The 17,677-nt window shown below is 35.2% G+C and overlaps 3 protein-coding genes across 3 annotated transcripts; all 3 read right to left on the minus strand.

The window, feature by feature from the left end:
• Window positions 1-221: 221 nt before the first annotated feature.
• LOC127840124 (uncharacterized) lies at window positions 222-5,946 on the minus strand. Its single transcript, XM_052368593.1, has 5 exons — window positions 4,360-5,946; window positions 3,179-4,095; window positions 2,648-2,981; window positions 1,887-2,471; window positions 222-1,731 (listed from the first exon to the last, which is right to left on the minus strand). The coding sequence occupies exons 1-5, from the start codon at window positions 5,696-5,698 to the stop codon at window positions 1,433-1,435; spliced, it is 3,474 nt and encodes a 1,157-aa protein (XP_052224553.1). The 5' UTR covers window positions 5,699-5,946; the 3' UTR covers window positions 222-1,432.
• A 23-nt stretch (window positions 5,947-5,969) lies between these two features.
• Window positions 5,970-10,075, minus strand: LOC127839858 (uncharacterized). The gene is made up of 8 exons (XM_052368249.1): window positions 9,899-10,075; window positions 9,261-9,771; window positions 8,913-9,032; window positions 8,441-8,754; window positions 8,096-8,203; window positions 6,466-6,622; window positions 6,175-6,317; window positions 5,970-5,987 (listed from the first exon to the last, which is right to left on the minus strand). The coding sequence occupies exons 1-8, from the start codon at window positions 9,998-10,000 to the stop codon at window positions 5,970-5,972; spliced, it is 1,473 nt and encodes a 490-aa protein (XP_052224209.1). The 5' UTR covers window positions 10,001-10,075.
• A 959-nt stretch (window positions 10,076-11,034) lies between these two features.
• On the minus strand, window positions 11,035-15,866 carry LOC127839859 (uncharacterized). The gene is made up of 5 exons (XM_052368250.1): window positions 15,594-15,866; window positions 12,808-13,045; window positions 11,721-12,713; window positions 11,312-11,547; window positions 11,035-11,058 (listed from the first exon to the last, which is right to left on the minus strand). Exons 1-5 carry the CDS (start codon window positions 15,864-15,866, stop codon window positions 11,035-11,037), a joined length of 1,764 nt encoding a protein of 587 aa, XP_052224210.1.
• Between the last annotated feature and the right edge of the window lie 1,811 nt (window positions 15,867-17,677).

The following is a 17,677-nucleotide window of genomic DNA, read 5'->3' on the forward strand; positions in this document are numbered from 1 at the left end:
ACAATCCAGTGAAGATCAAACATACTTTTAAATCCCAATAATTCATTAATTCATGAGATTGAGGTAAAAACAATATTAATAAAAACACCATTATTTTCCTCTTTCCTCGTTCAAGCAAATGACGTAAAGGTTAGTGGGTTCTTTTTGTTCATACATAGAAGTTAAAAAAACGAATAACCAACTTATGCATACAAATAAACAACATAATGTATGGTGTCAAAGTCCGTAAGAAAAGAAATTAAAAAAAAATATTGAGCATACTTTACAGTCATTATCCACATTTTCAAATGAGACTGATAATTCACAAGTTCTTTAATTCTTCATCTGTATGACTTTTATTTGCATTGTTTGTTCGGGTTATGGTAATTGACCCGACTGCAATAAACCATACATTATTTTGGGTTTATGCACGATATATTAAACAGAAACAAACATTGATTTTGCTTTATAGCTATATTTAAATGAAGAAACAATTAATTCGAAAAATCAAAACATCATGTCAGTATGAGGCATACATAAGCATTAACAAACTTAAGCGAATAAACAAAATAGAATGGGAGTCAGTGGTCATTATTACTGTATAACTATAAAGTGGAATATATTTATTACATTAAATGCACTACGTTTGTAATATATTAGTTAAGATTGATACAAAGCGGCTACAAATGCAGAGGGAAATGAAACCCAGGTCACTTGAAACCAAATAAAGCGTTTATATAAACATGTTGTATTAGTTCGACATGAATATTCATACAACAACAAAACTTGAGTGAATGTTATGATAATTATTTTCTAAACTGTAACAAAACATCTTGAATTAACAAACAAACATATTTATAAAAATAATAATTGTAAACTATTTTGTATACGTGTAGTTTTATTAAAGCTGTTATTCATTATCTGTATTATAAAGAAACATGCGATCATATCTAAGTAGATACTCTTGAGTAACATATGAAAAATAATAGAAACATGCGATCATATCTAAGTAGATACTCTTGAATAACATATGAAAAATAATAGAAACATGCGTTCATATCTAAGTTGATACTCTTGAGTAACATATGAAAAAAAATAGAAACATGCGATCATATCTAAGTAGATACTCTTGAGTAACATATGAAAAATAATATTGGCATTATTATAAGCATTCTCCTTAAAATTTACAAAACTAGCATATTAAAATATAGTAGACAAATACCAGATAATATCACTTAATTTTAGTTGGAACGAAACTTGTAAACAAATCATTCAATCTATACATCCATTTAAAGTACATGGACACATTTAACACTTTAAATATCTAACAGATAATTACCTCCAAGCATCCGTTTAGTCATTATTAAGGTTACCTTAATCGAGACTATGGAAACACGTACACATAAACGACAAAAGCGTTTATGTGAAATCTGATTGATGTTCCCGTGACATATTAGTTATTATCCAATTTGAAGCTATGTTGATATGTTCCAAACTGACCAGTCGGTTCCCAACATATGATTGAAACAAATATTTCATTGGGGCTCGAATTAATAATAGAGGAGTTTGGTTTAGGAAACGATATGTTAGTGTGTTTCCTTTCAGACAAGTCGATTACATCGTTGTAACTCGCACGTGTTCCAACAATGACGTCATATGTAATCAAACGCGAAATCAGAAAATGTTCTTCAAACACTTCGCTCCAGTCTAACATGATGTTGTCATCGTGAAAGTCAATACGAGCGTCCTTGCCTTAAATAAACAATACAATCATGTAATATATCAATGCATTTTTAAACACGTCATGTATTGTTTATAAATTTACGGACATAGTAAAATGCTTGCCGGACCACATATAAACTTGAATTAAACATATTACGGCAAGGAATTAGTACAAAAAGCATTACCAGTAAGCTGTGGTGCTCTCCCTTTGAGGAATGTAAATGTTTGAATTCCATCGCTTGTGATGTTGGCTACATTGTAAGCTTTGATTTGAACAGCGTAAATCGCTTCTGGTTTTAAGTTCAAACCAGTGATATCGACAAATGTGTAATTGCCACAATCAGTCCAATTAAGTGTAACTCCTTCTGGGGTCATCACGCGGTATTCGTAGTTGTTAAGACCTGCAGCATCCAAAAGTCCAGTCCATTCGACTTTCAAAGCAGTCAAATTGCTCTGGACAAAGATCTGTTCTCTTGAAGGATACATTTCACTATAGGAGATTGTACGAAACTTGTTGGGAAGGTCGGAAATAGGCACAGCTGCTATAGCTTCAGCAATAAAATGCACCTCTGCATAATCAATGTTGGGCTTCTCGTAAGCAACAATTAGAGCATCTGACGCTGTAATTGTCTCCAGTTGGACGTTATTAACACATTTCAGTACACAATAAACAACTTCACCGTGGACACGCGAATGTAAATGAAATGTGATCGTTGTATCTTTTACATGGGTATAGGGCAAAATTTTAGGGAACCCGTCTGGACTTCTTCCTGAAAATTATCATGAAAGTTACTTGTAAGGGAATTATTTTGTTTATATCAAAAAGACTACACAATTTTAATAAAATCTATTTCCTTACGGACGTTGTGCTTTTTACATTCGTATGTAATATATATATATATATATATATTCGGTGTCTGTAAGAACATGTCTACAGTATTTATACCTATTCCAACCGAACACTGTTTGATGTCAGTTTCATTGTCGATGACGTTCCAATGTCCGGTTATTATGCTTGTGAGTGCTGATGTGTTCGCACTATTCATATGAGTTACTATGTTGAAAAGCACGTTTGATATTTCTGGAGGAGTTATATCAACAACAATAGGAGACGAATGGAATACAGACTTAAGCCCAGCATAATTTTCTACAATAGCCGTCACGTGTACGGGTGTACCATGTTCGACTTGAAGATTCAATTCCTCGTCATTTATGCAATGAGCAACATTCAGTGAACGTAATTGAAACGATCCGGTTGAAGTTCCCGCCCCGAGTGTTATCTTAAATATAAATAAAATCGATAAATGCATTTATAAACATAGTATATAAGAATACATTAACGCTGACACACAATTTAAAGATAAAGCGAAAAATATATTTAATTGCCAATATATTCATCTGGTTTTGGAGAGTTTACACTAAAGAATGTAATGATATCAAACGTAAGTAGGAACCATAAGAAACATTAATAGTTTACCTTTTTAATTCCACTATCTGGATCAAAGACGTTTACGGAAACAATAAACGTCGATTTGCTAACTTGAGAAACATCAACTACTCCTTTTACCGTCTCTGTCATATTCATACATTCATATACCCCGACGAAAATATTCGTATCAATGCTTTTGATATCAAAGTCAATGTATATATGTTCTTTCATATCCGTCGGTAATGTGAATTCATATTTGAATCCATACGTTCCATTATGATTCTTTACAAGAACCAGTGCACTGTTCAGTCTTCCAATTCGGACAGCTACCTCTGTATTGTCATTTAATATGAGTCCTCTAATTGCGTAGGGCCATTGCTTCGAAAACGTTGAACTGAATTCCGTTGTTGTATATTGAGAGATTGTTAAATTCTTGTTATAAAGCGGACGGTACTGAGCGCATGTATACCCCATGGGCGGTGAAAGATCAATATGCTTTGGAGTACTTTGTATGATCTTGCTAAAATGACCAGCCGCATCCTCAGCCTTTACAAGCCCAATATATTTATGTCCATTGGAAAGAGATGCATTCTGAAACGTGTGCGTTGTTTTCAACGCACCATTAATAAAGTTGACATGTGCTTTCATGGTCTCGACGTCGATTAGCGCGACATGGTATGACTTCACTCCAGAAGAGTGGTCGATAAATCCATGCCAGGAAATACTTAACGTTTCACTGTTTGATTGGAAATGTTCGTCAACTTGATGCTTTGTGTTAAATACAATCCCTTCTACAGGGTAATCAGTGTCTACAACGAAGCCGTCAGAATGAGCTGTTTTTTTGCGATGGATATTATTTATCGCAGTCACTGTGATATAATAACGCGTTCCTGAATGCAGTTCCAAATCCGAAAAAGTATAGTTTTGGTACAGTCCAACGGACGTGTTGTTGAAAACGTCACTACCTGCCAAAACAAATAAACAGAATTTAAACATCTCAAAATATAAAACATGTTAAACACTCAAAGCACAAATACATTAACCAAGGAAGACATTCACATTAAAAATAAAAAAATGGGAGAAATCAACAAATTATTTTGTATAAATGACCATAGTTACAAACGAACATAACATAATTCCTATGACGTCACTGCAAACAAACAATTGCAAATTAGTTTTACTCCTTTATATTAAAAAATTAAAATAGAAAATTTTCAAAAGTATATTACCATTTATAACGGTACCCATCGAAACATAATATTCTATAATCTCTCCTTGTTGTTCACGGAAAACATCTTCCCAACAGGCGGTTATTGTATCTGTCCAATCGATGAAGTCCAAGTCTTTGGCACAGTCCGATGTCGAATCCTTCACTGAGTAACCTCTCCTCAATGACGGTGGAGTGTGGTCGACAACAATAGAGGTAGACGAATAAATTTTGTATGTGTCACTCTCAAACCATGCTTTAACATAAGCTGTATAATGTTCACCGTGAACAAGATTTTTCCCATTCTGAAGGCAATACACACCTCTTGTATTTAATCCGACATCTAACCAAGGCTCTTCTATTTTTAAATCAAATATGCCGTATCCGATTGAAGAATCTGTTATTCCAACAGACCACTCAAATCGCTCTATCAATGTGTAGGAGTAAATGTCCGTTAAGTTCCATTCCACAGTTAAGCAGGATGAAGAATCAATTATTTCATCTTCACTTAGGAATGAAACATAGATATTTGTGTCAATGGTAGAGTTAGCGAAACACTTGTAAGATACTGCATCTGTGCATGGTTTATTAAACAAACCACACGTGCAGGTTGAGTCGCAATAATGGATATCGCAGGAATGTTTCTCTATGCTTAAGACTCCCCACTGGTCAGAAATAATGCTTGTCTGAGTTTCAGATGTAGCAATTACAGTAACTTTAGCTGCAGAACTATTCAAACCTGCGAAGTTTTGAGCCCATATTGTTAAGAACAGTATGTCATTGGGGTAAATATACTTGCCAATTAAGAAATGCATACGTTCCTGCGAATTATTTGGTCGAAATGTCAACACACCTTTTGTAAGTTCATTGCCAGAGAATGAACTACTGGCAGAGATGTAATATTTCTCGATACCAGATTCTTGATCTAAAAAGCCATACCATGACAACGAAATATTGGATAAAGCATCACCAGAAGTTCTCATGTTGTTCCAATTCATCGTTGCCAGAAAGCCACCTGCATGTGGAGGGGTAGAATCTATCAAAATGTCGGATGAGTTCGCAGATGTACATAACCCTGCAGCATTACAACATGTTACTACGACCCAGTATCGGTCACCATTGTGTAGCAAATTGTTATTATCAAATGTAATCGCAAAAGAATCATATTGTCCTAGCTTTATGTTTTCTAGCGGAGTATGGCCCTCGTGATGTGTTTTCAACGTTAGAATATGTTGAACAACGTTGCTTTCCCTGTCTTCAAATTTCCAAGCAACGTGAAGTTTTGATCTTTCAAAACTGACTGCTGAAGTATGTTGATGTTTCGTCATTATTGTATTGTCGTACACAAATGACGGTGCCATTATTACAGCAGGCTTAGTTGTATCAATTATGAAATAATCAGACGATCTAGTGACGCTCAAACCGACATAATTAAACGCTATTACGGATGCGTACAGCCTGCGATTTATCGGTAAGTTTATTCCCGTTTTGATGATGTTTGAATGAAGGAGAGTGTTGAAATACGGGACAAGGTCACATAATTCACGACCGGTACCAAGACAAACTTCAAAGTGATGAATGCCAGATTGGGGATCTTCAAATCCTGCCCAATAAATGTGGGCAGCAGTGCTGTTAACGAAAATTGTCCATCTAAGATCATGATTAACATAACTTTTTATATAAAAATGCAGTCTTGATTATCTTGAAAATACTATCCTTATTATATTGAATAATACATTAGGAGATATGTGTCGACATAGAGACGCGCTAAATGAACAAAATCACATATAACATGCCTTTGTGACTGAAAGTTCAAGTGATTTTCAATCGAGCCAACTCTAACAACGCCAGCAATAGGTGGTGAGTTATCAAGCAGTATTCCATCGGAAGCTTTTGATATACAGAGTCCAGCCTTATTACAAACCGTCACAGAACAGTAGTATATTTGGCCAGCGCTGAAGGACGAATTCCAGCTGTGATCTGTAGAAAAGAACGTAATAAGTGCAACTTAAATTTGAAACGATGTTTTTTAACAAGAATGGTACGATAAAGGAATATACGCGATTCTATTGATCTTATTAACACCAGATATATGTCTATTTCGTGATCCTATAAAAATTTATAATACCGTTTTGCAGACCGACATGCAACATTGGTTCAACATCGTCGTCTCCAAGATGTGTACCAAGGCCAACCATGTAGTGACTTATGCTCGATTGAATGTCGGCGAATCCAGTCCAATGACAATTAAGCTTGTGCATATTTATTTGGAAGTCGACGTCAGTCTGAAACATATATATATTTCGAAACTTATAATGCAAAGTTTAGGCAACGTTAAATGCCTAAAAAATATATTAACACACATAAGTTGATTTTGCTCAATAGTTTGTCCCGCTTGAAGTTGCGATAACAAAGTATTTAATTTGCTTTTTTAAAGCGGGTACATACGATTTTGTCAAATATTTATGAATTTATATAAACTGTGTAAAAAACTTATTATATATATATTTCAATATAAATTAAAATAAACGTTAAGAAGAACATGTGTTGAAAAATGCGAAATAAGCCAGATATTTAATTCTGAAATTGAAAACGGCTGTACAGCCGAATTCGCCAGCATGTATACCATACATGTACGATGTGCATCTAAACTTACGAGGGGTGTTCCAGAAGTTCGTGGATTTTCGCTATAACTTTCATTTGGTAACATAAATGGACAAACAAATAGCATGTGAAGAATATTTGGTCCTTTCCAAATATACTCTCAAAATATCATGGAAATACATAAAACAATAAATATATATCAGAGATTCAAACATGTGCAAAATGCGCACACCGACGCACGTGTAACGTTTCTGTTCAACGCCAATGACGTTATGAAGTTAACAACTGTCAAATCTTTCCACATAATCACCTCCAACGCGAATGCACTTTATGTGTCGGGAAATCCACTTGTCAAAAGTGTCTCTATACCAGTAAGCGTCAAAAGACGACACGATTCGCTTTGCTGCAACTGTAAGTTCCTGTTTACTTGCAAAGCGAATACCGCGCAACTGTGATTTAACTTCCGGGAAGACGCGGAAGTCCATAGGGGCAAAATCCGGGCTGTAAGGAGGACTTAGGCGCTGTAACGTGAAATTGGCCGTAAATTCTGTTTATCAACGACATTTAAACCAAATTTAAATTCGCGTAACGCTCATACTTATAATAAAATACACGAGTGCGCCGCATGTCGTTACTGAGGTCTCTATGGCAACGCGTTTCAAACGCGCTTTATGGAATTCATGCATTTTTAGCTTATATATAAAGTCCGTGATAATTGGTCTGTATAATATGTAAATTCCATTCACTTTTACCAGCAAACTAATAAGTTATAGCGAAAATGCACGAACTTCTGGAACACCCCTCGTAGTTTAACGGTTTATAATACAAAGACGAATGCTTCGGTTATTGTAGGAAAATATGTACGTCACTATCGGCTCGGGGCGCTAATTTGTCTTTGCTGCATTTTATGAAATTCAGCTTTAATGTATAATTTTTCTTGCTTATTTTGTGTTATTGTAACATATTTTATCAATATATTACAATTAAACACATATAAAAAAATCGTATATACCCGTTTAACCAAATATCGCGACAAATATCGTGTTGGATGTACACAGAAAATTGTAACAAACATATTGAATATTCTTATTTCGTTTGCCGTGTTGTTTGCAACTACATGTTATTTGGAGTAATAATACATTTGATGAACTTACTGATTGATTCCAGTGGCCATCAAAAACGTACCCGCCTTCGGGTGGTGTTCGATCGACGACAAATGTTGCAACCGCTGGTAATGATTGTAATCCGGCCCTATTGACAGCCTTAAGCAAATAGGTTGAGATTAAAAGACAGTCACCTCAAAGCGCCATATTAAGTCTTTCAAAGGCCGCTATACGAAGCGTAATGTGAAATGTCCAAATAAATGCAGAATTAATACGTTTAGATTCTTCTTTTTAACAGTATGCTGCTTAAAGTACATAAAATATCATAAATAGGCCTATACCATCAGATGGTTCTTAAGTTTGTATTACCTAATAATAACGGAATTCTTTACTTACTTTAGCAAAAAGAAAGTACACATGACCATCAATAAACAGACTAGTTCCGTCAATGTTGACAGCATGGTTTTGAAACACGATATTCTGTGCAATATCTTCAATGTCAGATTTGGAACCGATGCTGATTTCAAAGTTCTTGATGCCGCTGTGAACATCTTCGAATCCATGAACAATCGCATTAAACAAATCGGATGTAACATACACAATAGGTCTGTCATCTCGCTCTATAATGACTCTTCCAACGGAAGGTGGCGATCTATCAATTATAACCTCCTCAGATGTTGATAGAGATGAAAGTCCAGAATTATCAAACGCTGTAATAACATAATAATAAATAAACAAATTTACAAGACATTACAAGGCGTGTCTATCTTTGAAGCAAGCCTTAAGACATTTTAAATTGTTCAGGTTAACATATTTAATAGAACACGAAGGTACACGAGAAAACGCTATGAATAGCATAGGAATGTACCTTTAACTGTAAAAAACAATGCCATTCCATCTTGACACTTGTCGTTCAATTTGTACGAAATGTGTTCATACATTCCAGCTTCCCTAAAAGGTTGTATGTCTCCAGTGCCTTTTCTAGTCCCTATCAACAAGATGTAACTAGTTATCGGTGGCAAGTTATAAATAGTTTTGCATCGACTGTTTCAATTTCATGACAAGAATGATACACACAAAAGACGGACGGAAACACGAATATTTCTACCAATAATGATAATTGAGCTTCATTATTTCTACATTTGATATGGCCATATTATAACTATATTTTATTTGATCCATGGTAGTATTATGTTCGAAGAAACGACTAGCTCACCTATTTGATAAGCATAAGACGGAATATCTGATGGGTATCCAAAATACTTAGCGTCAACATTATCCTTGAATCCATTCCAAGAAAGATCTACTACGTTGCCAGTTATGTATCCACTGGAACTTGTGACAAGTACACATCCTGTGGATGGTGGAATTGTGTCAATAACAAACCCGTTGCTACATGTGCTTATTGGTTGCAAATATTCTACAGAATATTCAAACGTTACGTTAATTCTTTCCACGTTTGCACAAATGAAGTAATATGTGTTTTCGTGAATAACCTCCTTGCTAAAGAGCACATAGTTATCATTATTCGTCTCTGTCGCAACACACGATATATCAAGTGTACATTCAGACTTTGGCATTCGCTTTTCCGTCATAAGATACCAGTTAATGGATCTTTTATTTCCATAAGAAATGGCGCCGACAATTGTTGAATTGGAGTGTCCAAATGTTACTTCCTCATCATGAAGGAAGGAAAACCGACTTCCGAGATTGTAGCTTTCGAGCAACTAAAACAGTTAAAACAGGTTTTATCAAGTGAGGCGTGCATTTGTAGATGTAGAATTTTTTAAGCATATAACATATCGATATTTAAATGCACATTTGTTCATGACCTAACGACACCTACATAAATACCTTTTTAACTGTAATCCACGATTCTCTTGTTATGTCGAAATCATAGACAACATCGCTGATTGGTTCATTGGTCTGTGTAAACGCTTTTGATGCAATGAACATTCGCCCAACGTTGGAGTATGCTCTTACGCAGAAAAACAATGATCGAAATTTATAAACTGGTAACTCTATTGTTAAGACGATCTGCAAAATATGGACAGGTTTAGCCATGATATTGATGATAACCAGTTATGGAAACATTAGTGGGATACAAGATTAAACTGTTAAGATTATTTTGAAAATAAAACCACTTACATTTATTATGTCCAGACTGTATTCATCAAAAGACATGAAGCTCATGTTGGTGATGTGTTTTAAGCAGTCCATGTCGTCGCTGATAAACCAGATGTAAAGAGCGATTCCACTTCTCGCCCTAAACTGTTTCCATCTTGCAGTAATGTTAAAGCCTTTTAAAGGTATGTATTCCTGTATTTGAGCTATATCAATTTCTCCAAATGGAATGTCAAAGACAGCTTCAACCGATTCAGACTGTATAGTACTTGAACATCGCTGTTGGTTGCAAATCCGGATTGCTGATCTGTACTGATGATTTTTCTTTATGTTATTAAGAGTTGTGTTCGTTAATGTTTGAAAGGGGCGAGTTTGTTCATTGCAACTGATGTTGTAATTTTCAGGACATTGTCGCTCAATTACAGAATATTGAACATATCCTTGAAAGGGTGTTATCACATCTGGAAGTTCATATCGAAGACGAATAACATCATCCCAATTGATAAAGTTCCCAGTAATATACGGTTCGAAAGCTGATACATACATCGTTAATGAGGAATGAAAGACGGTCAAGCATGGGTTTTCTACAAACGTTACAAAGGACACATGTGTCTCATTGTTTCGCCTGTCAATAACATGTATCTTCCCTGGAACTTCAAATGACGTTGATAGAATATCCGTATTTTGTAAACGAACTGTAAACGAACGCCCAACAGAGATTCTAGGTACCAGACAAACTTTACTTTGGCCGTTAAAATATGTTGTAGTGTAATTTAAGTCATGACAAGGGAAATTGCTTAGTTCATGTTTTATGTTATATCTATTTAATGAATAGTCTATAATAAGTACACCATTTGAATTTGAGCTCAGTGATCCTCCACTGGAAGATGCTTTAACAAGAAAATAATACAAAGTGTCTGGCAATATTTTCTCAGAATAAATACATGCACAAGATAAATTTGTAGTAGCAGCAAAACCAACTATATCAGCACTTGTAAACTTAGATCCGATACCAATTTCGTACGAAATGTTTTCATGATGATAAAATCCTTTCCAAGTTGCACACATTTTGTTCGCTGTAAAATGGATTGCAACGTCTTCATTTGGGATTTTATCGACATGATCCGGATCAATGTCGAGTACGTGACCTTTTCCCGGTGGATACATAGTTGGAAGACGAAAAACTGGCGTTCGTAATTCTTTAAAATGTCCGACAATGTTGTATATGTACACATTTGCATAAAATAATAAACCTTGCGCTGTGTCAGCGTGTTGTAAATTGCTCAATGGATATGAGAAACAGAAGTCTCCGCTGACGCATTTCTTTGAATGAGTTAACGTCCATTCCAACAGTTCAGTCACCATAACGTCGTCATGTCCTTAAAATATATCATATTTCATGGCATAATTACGAAATGTTTTGCAAAAAGGGATATTTTAGATTATAATTCATGCATATTTTAATGCATAATTACCAGGTTATGTATTAAGACGGTTCAATCATCGTGTAAACGGCCTTTAATATATGTTACATTATATTAACTTTACTTACCAAACTGGAAATAGATCGTCTGTATATTTGATCTTTGTTCCGCGTCATAAAATGTATCTTTCGACCAGGAAATATATATGGACATGCCCTTAATTTCCACAACAGGAATGTTGTTGTACTCAGGCGGGGTATCATCTATTAAAAATGGTCCGATAGCAGTGGTACTTTGTAAATTAGCTTTGTTCACAGCTTTCAGCAATATATAAAATGGTTCATTTGACCCAATTCCCGCATGATGAAATGAAAAACGTGTATTTCTGTGAGTTGGTTTATAATCTAAAAGCGTCGGAACACAAGGTACATCATTTTCGTAGCGGGCTATTCCAATATAAAAATCATCTATTTGTGATTTGCCATCGTCTATCTCCCAGTCAATATGGATATGATCAGATGGTATAAATGCAAATTCTTTGGTGGTGTATATAGGTATAGTATTCAATAGAATTTCAGGAATTGCATCGTCATTCTCCATAATTCTGGTAGGAAGTGATTGTATCATTTGATTGCATTCATTCATCGACTGATTGATTTGGAAACATGTTCGTTGAAAGTCCGGATATTTAATTGTCAATATAATTTTTTCCATGTTTGATGTGAGCAAAAAAGTGGTCGCGCCATCACAAAACAATGTTTCACGCCATTTTGCATGTGACACTCTGATATTTTTTAGTTTAGGTGGAGTTGTATCTCTAAGTATGCCATCGGAACAAACAGCTTTCGATGGTTCCATTGCATAATTGTAGGCTACAACAGTAGTAAACACTTTCCCCGTATTATTGTAATTCATAACTACTGACTGCTCCGTTGAAGGAAGTTCTTTGTATTGCAAAATAATGTCTTGATGTGGACTTTCAAGATCATCTGTTGAGAGACATGAGTTCGCAATTGCAATGCGGTACATCTTAATGTCACTTTCGTGGTCAATAAAGCCAAACCAATGCACGATGAAACTATTTTCACTGGTGTAGTCAATATCATTGCCATCCACTGGTCCTGTAACATATCAATCAACAACTAATCGAGATAAAGTAATTTTAATGACAAACAAGCAAATTGTCAACATGGCAAAAACTTTGTTAGAGTTTACCTTCCAATACAATCCCACGTTCAGGCGGTGAATCATCAACTAATATATCAATGTGTTCCGTGGATGATAAACCCGCGTTGTTAGTAGCCGTCAAAGTGAAGTAATAGTTACGATTGTGGTTTCCTACGTGGGTGCCAAGTGATTGCAGTTTATTCAAGTCAAGTGTGTAGTTGGAGTACTCGCATTTGCCTATTATGGGACAGTAACATGTGTCGACTCCTGATTCGCACGAATAACTCTGTAAATATAAATATTTGATTCGTACATTTAACATAATTATTCATTAAAAAATAATACATGTTGTTTACATGTTTTAATATAACAGAGAAAAGACAAAAATGTAGGGGTAGTTAAGCACGTTACCTCCTTGACATTATTGGCAGCTAACACCCCACTTCCTAATTCAACTCTAGTGTCGACGATACCGACCGTCCATTTTACATTCCTGATTCCACTGTGTGAATCGTAGGTTTCAAAATACAAAGTCATGCGTGAAAGATCCGTTGTATCGTGGACAAATAATTGCATTACTCCGTTTTTCAGGAGACCAATATTCACAATTTGAGGGGCGGTTCTATCAATAAATAATGTCCTGTTACTACCTAGCCTGTTATTTGCTATGTCTATAGCCTCCACCTGTATATAGAAAGTATCGCCATCTTCCATGTCCAATGCTTTACAAAACTGTTGATTCTGAAATACTGGTACAGTTTCTGAACCGGTAATATTAACATGAAACTGTCTTTTCCGTGTCCAGTGAAAAACAAACCCCACAATTCCGTCGATATTAGGCGTACCACTTACAGGCAAAATCCCTTTATTTTGTTCATAAATACTATCGACTGGAATCAAACTGTTTGGTTTTATTGGGTTAAGAACTTTGTTTTCCAGATAAAATTTATTGTAGAAATATTCTTTCCAAACCACACATAGATCTTTGTGATGGGTTTGCCATATGTAATGTTCAGCGTTCGAAGCGCTGGTTATTTTAAACAAATTATCAGAAGATGTGTTTAAGAACGATTGGTTGTCGTAGAGCACAAATCGTCTGGCATGTCGAACATTATTAGCAAAGTCCTTTGTTTCTAATGTTATGCAATACAATTTTGGTTTATTAGATGTAAGATTCAGACTAACAGAAGAAACGGCTTGGTTCACTTTCTTACTAAGAACAAGGGAGCTAAGTGTGCCGTTCGGTGGAACAATTTCATTCACATAAACCTCAAATGACTCAATTCCAGAGGAATGGTTTTGATTTCCTCCACTTGGGAATGGATCTGTCCAGCCAGTAAATGTTACGTGCACGTGTGGATTCCTCGTAATTCTTTCAGATAACGTCAAAGGTTCCGTAGAACATGTATTTTGCTCTGCACAATGACTAGGGTCTGTTGTATCATATTTGTAACAAATACTTTTTGAAGAAGTTCGTTTCATGTAAGGTTTTGCTGAACTAATAACGTGCGGGTAAGTGAACTTATTCTTGCTCTTCAGGTATCCACCACTGTTGGCTTCGTAGACAAAACACAACCTATCAAAAATAACAATAAAAGTTACCACATTTGTTTCCGTCGTATACTAAAACAAACTATAACAATCAACAATAAACGTTACCTATGATTTAACATATTTTGAATAATTCGAACAAATGTATATTTTATTTTGAATTAATAGATTGCATTTTCTTTCACTAGAGACACATCATGTTACGGACTTGATTTTAATTATGACCAATATTTCATTAAATGTTTTGCCAGTCGAGGGCATGGCGGAATATTCAACAATTACACATCATTAGGAAAATATTAGGTGTTCATATACGCTCTTCTGCCATTACCAGTCCTTATACATACATCTCTCCATCTGTCAGCATGGTTTTTGGTATGGATATGTTATCATTCTTAGTGAATAAGTCCTTGGCATCCAGACTCTTGTTGTTGTCAGTTAATAAGTGTTCGGTATGAACTTTTTTGTCCATCCCTTGATCGAAATTAAAAGATTTAACGGACTTACCTATTTTACATATTGTATCGCAAACTAGAAGTTAATGCATATTTAATTAATGTTAACTACACAACAAGTATTTACAATGGACAGTTGGTACTTTCTAAAAGTAAACTATATCTTTAAATAACTTCTTTATCACCATGTGAATCGAAAACATACAGTTAATTAATTGTATCCCCATTATATAAATGTAAACTATTGATTCCTTTACCGTGAATGTTTCTCTTTAGCATCGTTACACTGGCATCTGTCACCCCAAAGTAAAATTCCTGTATATGTGGAGGATTTTCTCCAAATGAAGTCATATCAACTCTAAACGACGCTTTAAATCTGTATACAAGACGGTGAGGTTGAATGTTTCCAAAGAAGTCTCCTCTAAATTTGCATTCCGTAGAGGAGCTGGTGCTTTTCGATTCAAACGCATCTTTGTTTGCACTGTAAACTGTGGTAGCGCATGTTTCCATGGTTGGGCTTTGGTGCGTGTCCACTGAAGCAAAATGAAGGCGCTTTTAAACGTGTCAATATATATTTATTTTTTTTAATGTCATAATAATAAGAAGGCTTTCACAGAATAACGGAAACTATAGCTACAAAATCAGACGTATTAATATGTTTTATATGGTAATATTTGTTACAGCCTGTGCCATTTGAATTGGGAAAATTAGCGCGATAAACCATGAAATTGGGAAAAATAGTGCGATAAACCATGAAATTGGGAAAAATTAAGCATTATAAAAATGATTATAAGTAACAGAAGATCATTCTGGTAGAGTTGACTGTACCATGGGAAGAAAGATGTACTCAGGCTCATGAGAGAAAGAAGGCGAAGTACGAAGATCTCGTCCAGGAATGTAGAGAGGCCGGGTGGAGAGCATGAAACTACCCGATTGAAGTGGTTTAAGAGGGTTTCCTGCACTATCGCTGGTAAAGATGTTCCAGGATATGGGCATAGTAGGACAGGCGAGAAAGCTGACCAAAGAAGAAGGTATCACAGGCAGCAGAAAGAAGCTCCAGCTGGCTGTGGGTAAGGAGGAACGCCAGTAGCTGGAAGCCATCCACTAATGGGTAGTGCCTGATCAGCACTGCCGCCCGCCACTTAGAGCTTGTCCTAGGTTTAAAATGGCGAAACAAGCAATGACAAGTGGTACCTAGCTGACGACATAAGTGGAAAGCAGTTTATCTGTATTTAACAACAGAATTAAAATTGTAAAAAAGTGCATGTTCAGGAAAAAGGAGTCTGGAAAAATTGGGATTGCTTTAATTGATAAAAGTGGCAAATTTGGGAATTATTTATGGACAAAAGGGACTTAATTAAAGTTATATATTTTGTAGGATGTTTAAATAAAAAGTGGAGATCTGGAGTTAAGAAATCATAAGTCATAAGAGACTTCTTAAAAATAAAAAAATAAACTATCTTTTTGGAAAAATGGGCTTTTTTGGGGAAATTTGGGTAATCTTTTTGGGAAAAAACGTTGATTTTTGCGATTGGGAAGCAGCCGAAAGTCGGCGATCATTTTAAGCAAACAAAAATCACTGGCAAAAAACATCTAGACAATATTTTAAAAACAAATCAGTTCAAAGTTCGTGTAAATGTGTATGAGGGAACAGTGGAACGGGCACAGGACAACGCCAATTTATACTAGGAATGTCAAATACATCCCATTATGTTTTAAGTCTTAAGTATGATTATGAAAACACGTGTGTTGGCTTAACATCGATTATCCCTACTCTACTTATCGTAGAATTTAGTATTTTAAATAAAAAGTATCATCGATTCGTCGACGCCGACTGCACTCGCAATTTTCCGAATGAGCAGCCAATGCTAACAAAGACGACATCATTTGTTTATGGTTTTCTAGAGATTAATCTCGTTTGGTCAATTACTAATACTGTCAATTGTTGTTTTTACTTGGTGCATATTGTTTTTATGCGTTAAGTCAATTGTCAACTGCGCCGTTCTGCTGACATCGACATTTTTCAATTGTTTACTGTCGGCAGCGTCAACATAAACATCGATGTAAAGTTATTTAACACAACAAATGTAAAGTTATGTAATTATACTAGTGTGCTACTTCAATTACTTGCACAGTTAACTAATACGTTATTAAAAAAATAACTAGTTTTGTGAATTTTTGTGTGAGCTGCTCAATCGTTCCTTTAATGAATAATCACCGTATACTTCCTAAAGAATCATATTTTAAAGTTCATAGTTCTTCTTCATATGACAAAATCATGGTAAATCGTAATTCAGCTGAAAATGTTTAATAATAAAGCGTCTACTATCAGAGCAGAGTAATGTTTCTATTATAGTCTAGAATAGCCCTTGTATGTTGCACGGTCGGATTAGGCACAGTGTTCTTTAATAAACGTTTGATGTGCGCTTGGCAAAGATTTTAAAACTTGTGATTTAATATCACGCTCTTATGAGCGCCGTCAAGTGTGTACTGAACGGTAGTTAAAGGTAGTAGAATACTTGAAATAAAAGGAGAATAAACAAACGCTCTTTTTGGTCCACAATATGTTAAGCGATACAAGATTTATCTAATAGTCAATAAACGCGTAATTTCCCGCAGACATACTCATAATTTTACGGTCATCAAGTTTACAAGTAACTTGTAAGCAGACCAAGGAGATTTGCATATGTTTACATTACAGTTAAATTAAGCAATAACAGAGTTACATGTATTTCGGAAATAAAGCCACTAATATATACCAAAGTGGGAGCCCAGTTCAATATTTTCAATATTTTGATTAAACTAGTGTGTGGAGCACTGGTTAAGACTCGACATTAAAGAATACTTTTATTTGCCAAATAATTGGCAAAAAAAATACGGAGATAAGCTACACAATGTATAAGTTTTATACA

The sequence above is a fragment of the Dreissena polymorpha genome, chromosome 7 (assembly GCF_020536995.1).
Source record: "Dreissena polymorpha isolate Duluth1 chromosome 7, UMN_Dpol_1.0, whole genome shotgun sequence".
Lineage (NCBI taxonomy): Eukaryota > Metazoa > Mollusca > Bivalvia > Myida > Dreissenidae > Dreissena > Dreissena polymorpha.